Source organism: Falco cherrug, chromosome 8, assembly GCF_023634085.1.
Source record: "Falco cherrug isolate bFalChe1 chromosome 8, bFalChe1.pri, whole genome shotgun sequence".
Classification (NCBI taxonomy): Eukaryota; Metazoa; Chordata; class Aves; order Falconiformes; family Falconidae; genus Falco; species Falco cherrug.
The window spans coordinates 32,115,756-32,128,972 of record NC_073704.1 but is presented as its reverse complement, the minus strand read 5'-3'; the positions used below and the strand labels follow the sequence as shown (position 1 = coordinate 32,128,972).

Here is a 13,217-nt window from a genome sequence, read left to right as displayed (position 1 = left end):
CAGTGTAGATACAACCATTGCACTGGATTCTCCACTCTTCAGAACAAGTTAATTATAATCAATTTCTCTGAAATTGGAAGTGTGATTTTGTTCTAAATCTTGTGCAGCAGAGTAATTAATCAGACCCAGTTAGTACATTCCCAGAACATTTGCACAATGATAATGAATACCTAAAACCTGTCCTTGAAAATTATTTTGCTTTGTTACTGAATACAAATCTCTTTGATATTGGCTTAGTCTACATGAAATATCCTTTACCAAATGTCTGCAAAGCAGCATATTTGTGATTTTCAGCAATGTCATAATACAGTTGCTGTGGCTAATGTGGGATCTAAAAACACCACTGGCTGGTCTGGAGGAAGCAGCACAGCCATCGGCAGCTGCTTCTACTGCCTTACGACAAAATCAGAAAATAAAAATGCTGATCAGATTCACAGTGTCACTTCTCTCCCCTCTGAGCCTCCCCACTATCAACAGCTACAGGGAATTGAATTGAAAAGTACTAGTTCACCATCATTACAAATGAGATTTGGATATTGCTGCAATTAATCTTCCTGAATCAATAGGTACGGTTTGATAGCCCACTGACCTGCCAATAAGGAAAGCACAAAGAAAAATGATCAGAGGGGATCAAAAGCCTATAGATGATAATGTTTTTTATTAATATATGCAGGTCAGTCAAAACAGCAGTGCTCCATCTAAGAGGGCGTACTTCACAGAGATTGTCAATGGTAAATTTTTTTGTTTCAGCTGTGTATTAGTTATTCGGTTAAGATATCAGTACCATATCAAACATATTTTTAGTATGCATGCTAGATAACACATTGGTGTTATAATTTTCCAATGTTCTCTTTAAAAAGTTTATGGCCTTGAAAAAACAAATTCCAGGATTTTTCTTCTTTAGAAAATTTTCTGATTCTTTTCCTGTCTTTTCTGATTCAAAAATAAATTAATTCAAAAACTTAGAATTCCACACACAATAAAAATCCCATTTTCCAGAACATCTAGAATGAAAAATATGTATTTTTTTAAATAGCTTTGATCTTTCCCAGTCTGTCATGGGAACAGCATTATGCATTTATAGGCAAATTAAAGGAACATATTTTAAAGATACAAAAATAAACCTACCCAAATAAACCAGCGATAGGAAGCTAGCTCCTGGTAATTGTCAAAAACGTATTGCATTGCCAAGCCTTGAGATATTATAGGGAGCATTTAGATTGTGAATCATGCTGCAGACGGTTTAATGAAAAGATCCAGCTGTCATGTGATTTTGGAAGACAAGAAATAGGAAAGAAAACCCCCTTTAGCTTGAGGAGAAATACACCAAAACATAAACTCAGAGACATGGTGCAATAGGCACAGCTCTTCATGTGATTGCCAGGAATATTTCTGCACCATTATAGAGCATCTCTAAAAACAGGTTCCCCATTACCACTAGATCGTGGAGTACCAAGGGCCACCAATTCCATTACATTGCTTGCAGAAGACAGCCAAGAAGCCTTTTCAAGCAACCCCTGCTAATGAAGTCTCCATGGGCACATCTAGATCATGCAATGGAGCATGGTACTGATATCCACAGCGTACTCTGAAGAGTATCACACTTCCCCAGGGAAAACATGTCTTACAAGACCTGTTTCTGACATAGGTCTGGCAGCCAAGTCCCCACAGCATCACATCTAACACACCTATACTGCTCAGCCCTTCCCAGCCTTTCTGGTTCCTGGCTCAGGCTGTGCAGAGCAATTTCAGTATCTGCACTTGCACTGGAGATATGTCCTGAATCACCCACAAGCTGCTAGACTTCAGGCAAGATTTATACTATTGCTTCCGTGATAAACTATCTGGCTCTTCAGCTATGCTGTTAGAAGTTTTTAGATCCAGAAGTTCCAAGATAACCTTCACAGACAACCCATATATAGGCAGTTTTATTTTTCTCTGCTGCCTGTGACTGCCAGATGCAGCCTGCTGCCAGCCAGGAGAAGAAACCAAAAGTTCTGGAGCCCAGAGCTCCTGCACCACAGTACAAAGGCCTATGGAATCTGCTGCCAGTGGGCATTTTTTCCTCTTTGTGTAGATGTGAATATTTTTATATAAATTAAGTGAACAGGAAACTGCAGATTATAGCTTCAGAACTTGCTAATGACCATGCAAGGGATGATGAAGATAAGAGTAGGGCTGCTTTTTTGTTGCCCGTCTCATTCTTTTTGATATTTTAAAAAAGATTTGGCATTATTGCAACCACAGTTATTATTGCTGACTTTGAGCATAGCTCTTACCAAGTTTAATTGTCTTCTTTCTCCCCGTTTTGGCCTAGTATATCACCCTACAAAGGATTTTAGTCAACCAACACAAAGGGAAAAATCCAGTATGCCCAGTGAGCTCTTCCTTTCAACAATCAAGCAGGTAAAAAAATTTTAAAAAGTAATAATAATTTAATCATCCTGGGACAACACTCTCTAAGTGTTCATTATCAACATGGGCTCCTAATTTATGCCTAGCTGTTTTATATCAGTACTGAACCTTATGCCAAACTTTAGAACAATGACATCCAACAGAGCTGGAATTTGTATGGGAAAGCACTAGGTTTTTATCCTGAAGGCCAAACAAGTAGCTGTTTGCAATTCAGCTTTGGACTGACTATTCCATTACCTCACTTGGTTTTAAAGCAGTTCAAGTAAAACTATGAGGGGCTGAGAGATCACAGAATACCATTTTTACCTGCAGTATTCTTACTGAATCCACAGGATATTTCATATGACAAACAATATAATCATATTTTTAAACATATTTACACTTAAACTACTTTTTATCCCAAATAACTTTTTGAAAACTCTGAACTGAGAGCATTTTAGGAATGGTACGATGGAGGAAGGGAATACCCCAGACAGAAACACTGGAGCACAAATTGCTTCTCAGATGAAAATTATCACCTGTTCTTTGATTTCTAGTAGATGATACAGGCCTTTGGCTTTCAAGGTCTTCTCTGAAAGCCTCCCCTGCAGGAAATTTATTTACCTCCCTGAGAAGAATAAAAGGAAGAGCTGAATCTTAAAACTATATATGTACACATAAAGTTAACTTTGACATTCAAAGCCAGTGTTCAGGTGTTTAATCATCATCTTCCAAAAATTGTCTTGGAGGAAAGCAATCACAGATACCCAAGAACAGAAAACCGAATAGCTTCCCAAATGTCATTACTGCAAAGCTCAGCATTTTTGCTCCCATTTTCTCTGGCTTTCCTTCTTTGTAGTAAATCAAGAGTATTCCACTGCATTGCATGTATACCTTGGCAAAATGGATCCTGTAAAACTTGCAAAGTCAGGAACACAGGATCCAGCCATGTACCTAAATCAAAACTGCTCTAGTCACAACACCCGAACAAGGAGCTGCCACACTGGACATACAAACAAGCCCCATGAACTTGGATGGCCACAGCCTCCAGTCAGCCTTCTTATTGTGTTTGATAATGGTGGACGACGGCACATATTTTGAATGAAGGCTGCTCAGAACACGTGCTTTGTTGCATGCTAGAGTTGTGATATTTTACCTTGCAAACATCAGTGCCTTTGGATTACCATGAAAAATACACCAACTATTGCATGGAAACATGCACACAGGTACTAAATACAGAACGCATTTGTAGTTGTGAGCATAATGGGGCCCAAGAGCCTTGAAAGCAGCTCCACAGATCTGAGAGCAGCTTACCCCCTAAACACAGATGACAAATCTACCTTGCATTAAAGCATGGACTGCCCAGCTTTGCAAAAAAAAAAAAAAAAAAAAAAAAAAGGATGGTTGTTTTTCTGTGACCTTGAACAACGTGGGTTTCGTCAGGGGTGGGAGAACACCACGGGGACAGAGTGTGAGCCAGCTTCCACTTCTGCTTTATTTCATTTTGCGACGACGTTTGGCTAGTTTGGATTAAAAACACCAGCTCTGTTTACCATTAGCAGAGCTACAGGCTTTTGCAATGCATTGCGAGTGCCATCTGCAGGTCGCAATACGTACTGGTGGGCGTTCGCAGAGCAAAAATGCGGAAAAACCTGCTCGACAGGAAATCTTAACCGTACATCTGATGGAAAAGCTCGTAAAAGCAGAAAGACTACAGAAACGCTTGTTTTAGATCATTCAAAGCGCAAAACCACTCAGTCCCGTGGCAGCTTAGTGCAAGGGATTAACAAAGCAGCTTCCCCAGTATCTTTCCTAATTCTGCACCAGCACAAATGCAGTGATGCTCTTTGTGAGCAGAGGAGGATGTGAGGCCACCCTAACCTCTGACTGCTGAGAATGCCAAAAAGGAGGAGGCTGATCTGTGGCACCTCTCTTCATAGACCGAGAACCGGAGAAGGGTTTCCAACATGTGCAACTCAACTTCATAGTGCTGAAGCACTGGGAGGCTTTTCCAACTAGAAGGCACACTGGTTTTCAGGATAAAAGCCCTGAATAAGGTAGAGAGTCTAAAATGAAATTATCTTTAGATTTACAGTTGTAATTGACTGAACTATGGTTATCTGATTTGCACAAAAGAATTCCAACCAAGCAAAGAGGCTGTCATCCAGAGTGGTATTTCTTTGGAGATATCTTGATAATGCCTGACTACTAAGTTTCACTGTGCGGTAGACACTGTGCCTACAGGTGGCTTTTTCAGGGTGGAAGCCTGTGAACAGTATCAGGACTGGCTGAGAAAGTAACAGGTATATACAAGCTAACAACTTCTGTCCCAGGAGCTCAGGCTTTTTAATCCAAATTCAAACATCTGTGTTTGAATGCCATCTGTGCATTCCATATAGAATAAGTACTGTCAGAAAAATTGCCACAGCAGTTTTGAGAGCAGTTATGAGAGAAAGGGACCCCAAATTATATTTCCTATTGGTCACAATGCAGCACTTTCAAATTCACTGACATTTTCCGAGCACAGCTGTATGCAGGACTGTGATCTATTTGAGCCATGCCTGATTGAATCACTACATCCAGATTTATAAATCTGTGGAGTTTCTAATCAGACACACAGACAGCACATTCCACCTCTCAATCTAGTGCCTTGGCAGGTCAGTCAATCAGAGCATTTCTCAGCACAGCAATCTCAGACACACTTCTTTACATGTAGTTAGGCAGCATTCAAAAACATGACTGTTTTGTCCACTGTTGAAAATATCAAGAAAACTCATGAAAATTGTTTCATCTGACCTTTGCAAATGCCTTCTTGAAATAGAACAAATATATCTGCACCAAAAGAAAGTAGATTTTGGAGAATAGATTTATACTGTATGACAGGCTAAGTATTTTTTTCAGAGAATTGCCAACAGCAAATACTATTGCATATACGGTCAATCTCATCAGGTATGTCAGTATTATGCTTTTTTTTTTAAAGAAAAACAAACACAATCCTTTTTATTGTCATTAATACCAATAATTAACATACTTACGAGGGGAATAGGCAAACCCATCAGTTTTTTTCAGGATCTTAGCAAATGTGCTTAATTATATGGCTATATTGGGAGCAAGCAATGCCAGTTATCCACCCTACCCATGGTGAAGTTATTTGCTATCTTGAGAAAAACTACAAATAACTGAACTTAAGTTAGAATTAAGTACCAACTAGCTCTAAAGAGTTAAGCATCAAGAAGGCAGTCAGGAAGTATAAAAACTGGTCATAATCAGAGTAGTGAGGAGATTTATTCCCCAACCACAAACTCACTAGAAGCTTCTGCAGGAGAACTGCAGGTGTGATAAATTTATGGTCTACCCTCTTACCCTCACTATTACTCTTTCCAAAGCAGAGAGTATTATATTCTTAAGTCTTTGACCTTAGATAAAGCCTGAGATTCCTTTCACTTCCCCTCAATTCATGTCCCCATGTCCATTTACCAGCACCACATTCCAGTGTCACACTGCAGACAGGCCTCATAAATTAGGAATGGTATTCTGGTGTGAATACACAAAACTATTCCTGTCAAAGCCAGGGGGAAGTAACAAGGTTCAGCTTGTGTCAGTTATTTCTATTCAGGAGGCACCATAAACTTCATACTCAGAGTGAAGGACTGATTGTGACTGTTCACGATTGTCCAGGCAGAGCAATGAGATGCTCATTGATGCTATCGCATAAGATGTAAAAGGATCACATTCAGAGGAACCTGAGAGATTCTGTATCTGTGTAAACCACACTTTCCTCTTTCCTCTCTATCCTCCTCCCAAACACCCACCTTCATTTGAACACATGTGGCCACCCAGTGAACTAAATTCACACACTCTTTGCTCTGAATTTGGCCTCATGAAGTGAATGGATGTGTGTCTGAAGTTATTCAGAGACAGACATACTGAAATAGTACAGAAGGAGGATTAACAGCGCGGTTAGAAAAGTCTTTAAGTGACATAATTCTATTGTGACTTGCCCTAGTACCTACCCATGCATGCTTCCTATCTGTAAGGTTCCTAAACCCTGATGAGGGGATGTATCTCTAAATTACTTCATCCAGTAGTGCAAGCCTTAAGCAAGGTGTTTCCATGTGCAGTTACACACCTTGGTGTCATATCCACTGTCTTTTATCACCTGTTCTTAATTTATTTCCTACATCTCCAGTGAAGTACTACTCAAAGAGGAGGTAAGAAATGGGGAGGAAAGCTAACCGTGATCTGGAAATGTGAGATGTAGCTGGAATTATGAAGCTGACGCATCACAGAGAAAGGAAATTTAGAAAATATTAATGCCACAAAGGACATTACATCACCTAGTTTTAGCTCCTTTATATTACATGATCATCATTTTCATTTCTTACCTCAGTGTTGCATCCAGTAACAGCTGACTCAAGCCCAGCTTCTGGAAAGGCACCTTATGCTGATTTCAGGATAAAATCTCCCACTAACTTGTGCTTTTGGATGAGGCCTTGTAGAACCATGGTTTGCAACCGCAAGCTTAAGGTCCATTTTAATAAATTCACAGAAAGTAATTCCAGAAATTCAAGCCTATTACCAGAAGACTTAAATCCACAGGTGGTCCCATGAAATTTTAGAGACCCACCAATCTAGAACTGCTGCTTTCAGGCTATGTGAATTGTCAATGGTATGCAAAGACATCCCATCACAGCTGTGACAAATAAAGATGAGACGTATTTTTAAACATCTACTATGTCCATGCTTCGAGGAAAAGTTATAAGCTTTTAGCTTTATACCAAAATTCCTGGACAAGCCTTGCTTACACTGTGCTATGAGGAAAACAAATAACAATAATAATAATAACGTCTCCTTGTAATGATTGCTTCTCACTCCAAAACAAACAAAACCCCCTCCCAAATAATACAGTGTACTCTTGGATAGAGTGAAAGGGCAGTTGCCCTTGCTGCAAACATTCTAGTGTTTCCCTTGCTTCTTTACAAGCTGCTGCTTTCCACTGTATTCTCCAGGTCCTCAGTTTTCACTGTAGGAGCTAAAATTGATTTTTCTACCACTCTTGCTCATAACCACCCTCCTCTATGTCCCAACACTTTGCATTACTATCTCATAAACTGCTTGTAATTTCTCATAGGCTTTGAGACCTCTCATCAAACAAATGTGGTGATTTTCTGCTTGCAAGTCCTGCTGCTACCATATCCTGCAGTGTGCATGCTAACTTTCAACCCTGGAAGCTGGGATCCTGGTCAGTTTCCTGGTCAGTTCCAAATGTTTGAAGAGAGCAGTGTGACCCAAAACAGCAATATTTTTTTTTTCTCAATATAGAAGAGGAGTAACAAAAATCAAGCCAGAAAATCTCCAATTCGGACTCTTACCTGTGCTACCTCTTCAAAATCATCATGTCGTTTCTGCAGCGCGCGTGCTCTGTGTAGAGATTTCCCTACTCCCGTATGTTTACTCAGAAAGGCTTCCCCATGATTTTCAATCCAGTCCAGAACCTGCCAGAAAAGAAGAACATCCAATTACCTCTCCTGTCTCAGCAGCACAGAGAAATTCTCGGGGTGAGGATAATACAGCTGCAGAGGTATTGCTTTGTGCTTGCTATGGCTAAACACATGCAAGATCTGTCAAAGTCCACTCCAACTGTATAAAAGATACAGATGTTTATAGATGTTACTGGTAAAATCAGGATTATTGGAGTTTTACTATTCAATTTATTTTGAAGTGTAGCTTATTTATTTGAGCCTGGCAGATATTAAATATTTACTTTCACGTAAATGAATTTTAGTGAACAGGAATCAGGAATCTGGAATTTTTTACAGCAAGTACCCTCCTCTTAAGAGCTCCTTGTGTAAACTGAAAACAGTGATAGCTAATTTCACGTACACAGCAGATCTCAGTGGGAAGCATCTTAAGCCAACCCAAAAGTACGATGGAGGGATCAATTAAAAATTATTTTGATGTGGGGAGAAAGCATTATCAGGGTAACTAGAATGAAAATGTTAAGAATCCTTCACTGTAGGCCATAAAATATTGACAGTGTGTAACCTACGAGTCTTTCAGGCTTTCAATTCAGTTTCCAGATCCTTATGGAAAAGCAGACTGTCAGATCCAATATTCTGAGAGTTAAAGAGGATATTCTTTTAAAAGTAGATCAACTGTATGAGCACCATCCATTTGGAGCTCCTTCTCACAATAACACGGGCATTAAAATTTAGATCAAATCTGTCTGAGGTCTACTACAAGCTGGGAAAAAAAAAATAACTTGACAATAAGAGCTTGGAAAATTTCAGGATGTGATCTCCACCCTTTCTACAGCTCTTTCCCAATACACAGAGGCTAAGAGAATAAATAGTACTAGATCAGCGCTGCTATTTGTGTAAGTAGCTAGGGCTTCAGCAAGGAGCTGCCTTGCACTTGCAACGAGTTCTTGATCCTCATTGCTACTGGGCTAGCAAACAACAGCTTGTATTTCTGTCACACTGAAGGGAGAAGACGTCACAAGCATCCCCAGGATAGGGACACTACCACAGACTGCTGCACCTGCAAATAGCCTTGGAGCTGCATCCTTTCTTTGTGCACCACTGGGGTGTGAGCAGCAAGTGTGGGCACCAGCGATGCGGGGCAGGGCCTGCAGTGTGCCTTGAAAGTGGTGGCAGCTTGGCCTGAGAGAGGCTCTGGTGCCAGGGTACAGAACCGAGGCAGGAGGGTGCTGTTGTGCGAGAAGCCACTTGTCATGTGTGGGGCTGATCAATGAGCAGATACTGCTGACTAAGCCTAGAAACCTAAGACTGGAAAACTGAAAGATGTGACTATTTTTTTTTTTTTCAGGCAAATAAAGCTATTTCATGACTTGGTTGTACAGAATCTAAATGACCTGGGTTTTGAGTCTTTTCTGTACTGTAGATCCCAAGCACATTTTTCTACGTTCCAAGTACAAACAAAGCTTTATACACATATATTTACTTCTCAACCCTATTTCTTTGCTGGGAAAAAACTTTTTTAATTAATTGCTTACAAGGTATTTTTCATTCACAGAGTACAAATAATTTCACAAAGTGGGGTATCAAAGCACTTCATGTCCTGCAGGGACAACGCATATTTGGCACAGGTGTCACTGTGGGGTTGAGGAAGCAGAACCAGGTATGTTGGCAGTTCAATCATCGCTTCCTGCTTCCCTTTCTGTGATAACTTTGTCTCCCATTTGCTCTCAGCAGAGAATCCCAAACACATTCCTTCAAACTGTTTTGACAGCCATGTGCCAGCTGGTTTGCTAAGAGCTCTTCTGCAATATATTCTTGACCAGGAATCTGTATATAACTGGTAATAACATTAATTATTGGACAACAGCCTTCTAACATTTGTGTCGCTAACAAACTGTAAATAATTTATTAACATCCTCTTTCCTCTTGTCAGGATTTGTCAACTTATCTATTAAAGATGGAACCAGATGAAAATTCAATTTTGAAAAAAATCTCATGTAATGAGGCCTTATTTTTTAAATACTATTTTTTAAAATGGCAAATGGCTTTAATTTAAACAATGTTTTATATGAAGTTAGTTTGTAGTATATGCTTTCTGTTTATTAATAGCTGATTGCCACTCACATTAATTCTACAGCAAACTATTCTAATAACTTTTTTTTCTGCTTATAGCATTAAAGTAGTAATAGCATAATAATAAAATTGTTATCCCAACCAATGTTATATTGGGCTGCTTTAGTCACTCTTAGATGACTGTTGACAGAGATTGCCTCTTCTGTTTAATAAACAGATGTTTCGTTACATGCTTCAATTCAAAATAGGAAATACAATGTTTGATGCCTACCTTAAAGATAAAAACAAAGGCAATGAATTTTAAGCCAGAGTATTCATCAAAATAAGGACACTTTACTCTCAACAAAAAAAGCAACCAAACAAACAAAGTGCTGGAACATTAATCCATAGGGAATAAACCTTTGTTCCAGGACTCATTCAAGAGCTGGCAACTCCTGCAGCAAAGTCTCATGTTGCATTTGGACAGTTACTCCGTACTGCCTGACACAGAAGGGCACCATCTGGTGATGCACCAAATCCTTCCTGTAACTTGAAAGCTTCCCTCTGAGGTCATCTATACAGGTATTGATTAGGTTTCCAAATCCTTTAGTTTGTAAGATTAGATATAAAATACCCCTTGATGTCACAGAATTGTATAACCACTTCAACACTACTAACATATCCAAATCAACACTAAGTGAGCAGACAAGATTAAAAAAAAATCAATCTATAAACCATCCACTAATGACATGGCTGTAACACCCTATTTGATGACTACTTTACTACGCCATTTTTCTACTTAGAGTGCCATGCCTCAGATTTCATAGACCCTATCTGCTCTTTAAAAAGTTCTGGTTCAAATTGTTCCATAAACTCTACTTCTGCCATGATTCCCACAAGAAATAAATCATGAATTTTTTAAAAATAACTTGCTTAACAGCATTTTCTGTGGCTCTGAAACCCACATGAACATATTTGACCACTCCAGTCTTCAATGAATTTATTTTCACAACCATTCTGTGAAATACATAAATGCTATAATTTCATTTTGCATGGGGGAGATATATATATATATATATGTATGTATGTATAAAGAGACAAAGTGAGTTGCTGAGGTGCCCCAGGAAGTTGGCAAAAGACAGGACATTAGCATGAGGCTCTGATAATCTGATAGCCCTAACTATCAAAAGAATACTCAGCATTTATATGAGCAGCTAATATGTTTTTCCTTATACAAAGCATTTTCTATCTAATAAGCTCACAATAGTTTGCAAACATGGAGAAATACCACGTCTTTGTTTCCATCATACAAGGCACAGAAAGTTTGCACTAAATGATGAGCTGAGGTATGGAATAACTGAGTGAGCAAAGGAACAGCAAGAGCATTAATCCGGACAGATATAAAGCACTTACTCCCCAGTGAAAAGAATGAGAAATGTTAAGCAATTAGTCTGTGGCAAATGCAGGAACAACTCAGAAAGGTCACAATGAAACCTGAAATCACCAGCACTTGTAAACATCTACCTGTCAGTGTGTTTGGAGACATTCTCCCTTACCCTGAAGAAAGGAAATGTCTTTAGAACTAGCATAACTGTGTAATAATTCAAGATAACATTTAGCATTTTAATCTAGAGCACGGACTGTATATCTTACTCTACTGTCAAAAATTAACATTCTGAGATATAGTTAGCCATTGAAGTTACAGTGGCTTAGTTCAAATAATTTAATTACTCCTTAAAAACATAAACAGCTTGAAGATGCTGTAAAAAACACAGTTAAGAGTGTTTTCCAAATTACATCTTCACATTTCCTAACTGTCCTTTATTGCCAAGCTATTTTTTCTTGTAACAGCTAGAAAAAGTCTGTAAGTCATGAATTCTTTGGAATGAAAATACTGTGCTACAGATAGATCCATCATCTGAGGTGTTTCTTGAAACAGAAAATATATTTTCTAACTCCAGCATATGCCAACTTTCTTTCTAGTATGCATTTACTACTGTACTTTCACTACTTTGAAAGCTGCTCGGGCCAGGGGCCAGGACCTCCCTCCTGCTTTGTAGCTCCTAGCGCAGTAAAGCCTGATCCTGCATAACCACAATTTAAATACAGGCTAACTGCTGTGTGGACACACTCTCCCTGTAGGCAGCATTTTCAATCCAGTCTGCTGTCCATTAGATAATACTACATTCATAAAAACGCAGCTGAGTTCAAACTTGAAGGCCCATATCCAAGCATGGGTGAAGCTGCCCCTGGAATCACCTAGGAAATGGTATAACTCACTGACATGTTATGGAAGGATTGGGGGATAGTAGTCTTGGAATTTTACCTTCACCAGTGGCAGATTCCCATCCTACACCTTACTGACCCCAACCACTATTGGTGAGCTGATTGTGGTAGCTATTTCTGCTGTTCCGCTGCCCAGTTCCGTAAGATGTCCATGGGAGGAAATAAATTAGCTGCTCTGTTTACTCTGATGGTAGCTTGCCTGGGACTCCAGAAAATGTGCATGTGAGGCTAGGAGGTGAGAAGGAGGCTCTCTTTCTTTTCTAGATGGAGATCCATAATTCTGTGTTTAATTCCCAGCTAATAAAAGCTTACACAGCATCAGGCTCGAAAGCATGGAATGTTTGCTAGGAGCCTGTTAACAGAAGCAGAATGTAAACCAAATGCTCAAGAAGCACATTGGATGTCAGCAGCATTTATTGGTGGGAATGCTGCAGGATACACACACATGTTAAAAAGATATCAATATCTTTTTTTATTATTATTATTATTTCAGCTAGTTTAAGATCAAAAGTGGTAAGAGCATTATTTTCTTTCTCTCATGATGTGCGTGTCCTGTCTCCTTATCTCCTCAGGGGAACAATTACACACCCAACAAAATAAGCAGCAAACCCAGGTCACCAAGACAATTAAATAAAACTCCAGTACAATTACGGCAGGCTGACTGCACTAGCTATTACAGTCATTATATGGCTGGATAACCACAAGAATCAAAATGCTACCTGGAGGAACAATAGCCCTAACTGTCCCTTTTGAACAATCTATGTAACTGCAAAAATAATAATAGTGGCAATTCAGACAGATTTCATCTGAGTGCAGCATCAGGAAGCAGATGCTTCAACGAGAAACGCTTCCAGAGCCCTCTCCACACTCCTTTTTGCTGATGATGGAACTCTTGCCTGTAGGAAGCCTAAGACCTATGGCACACCTAAACTGGCAAAATAAATATTGCCCAGGTGAGGTCAGGGAAAAACATATCTGAAAGTCCATTTGCAGGGAATGGCAATA

The 13,217-nt window shown here is 39.3% G+C and overlaps 1 protein-coding gene across 8 annotated transcripts in view; it reads right to left on the bottom strand.

Annotated features, from left to right (window-relative positions):
• KALRN (kalirin RhoGEF kinase) overlaps window positions 1-13,217 on the bottom strand; it is a 528,324-nt gene that overhangs the window by 237,998 nt on the left and 277,109 nt on the right. For all 8 annotated transcript variants that reach the window (XR_008733430.1, XR_008733429.1, XM_055717657.1 and 5 more), the window contains exon 10: window positions 7,767-7,889. Coding sequence is in view for 6 of the 8 variants with exons in the window: in XM_055717657.1 (XP_055573632.1) it covers window positions 7,767-7,889 (123 nt within the window). In the remaining 2 variants the exon portion in view is untranslated. The remainder of the gene's footprint in view (window positions 1-7,766; window positions 7,890-13,217) is intronic.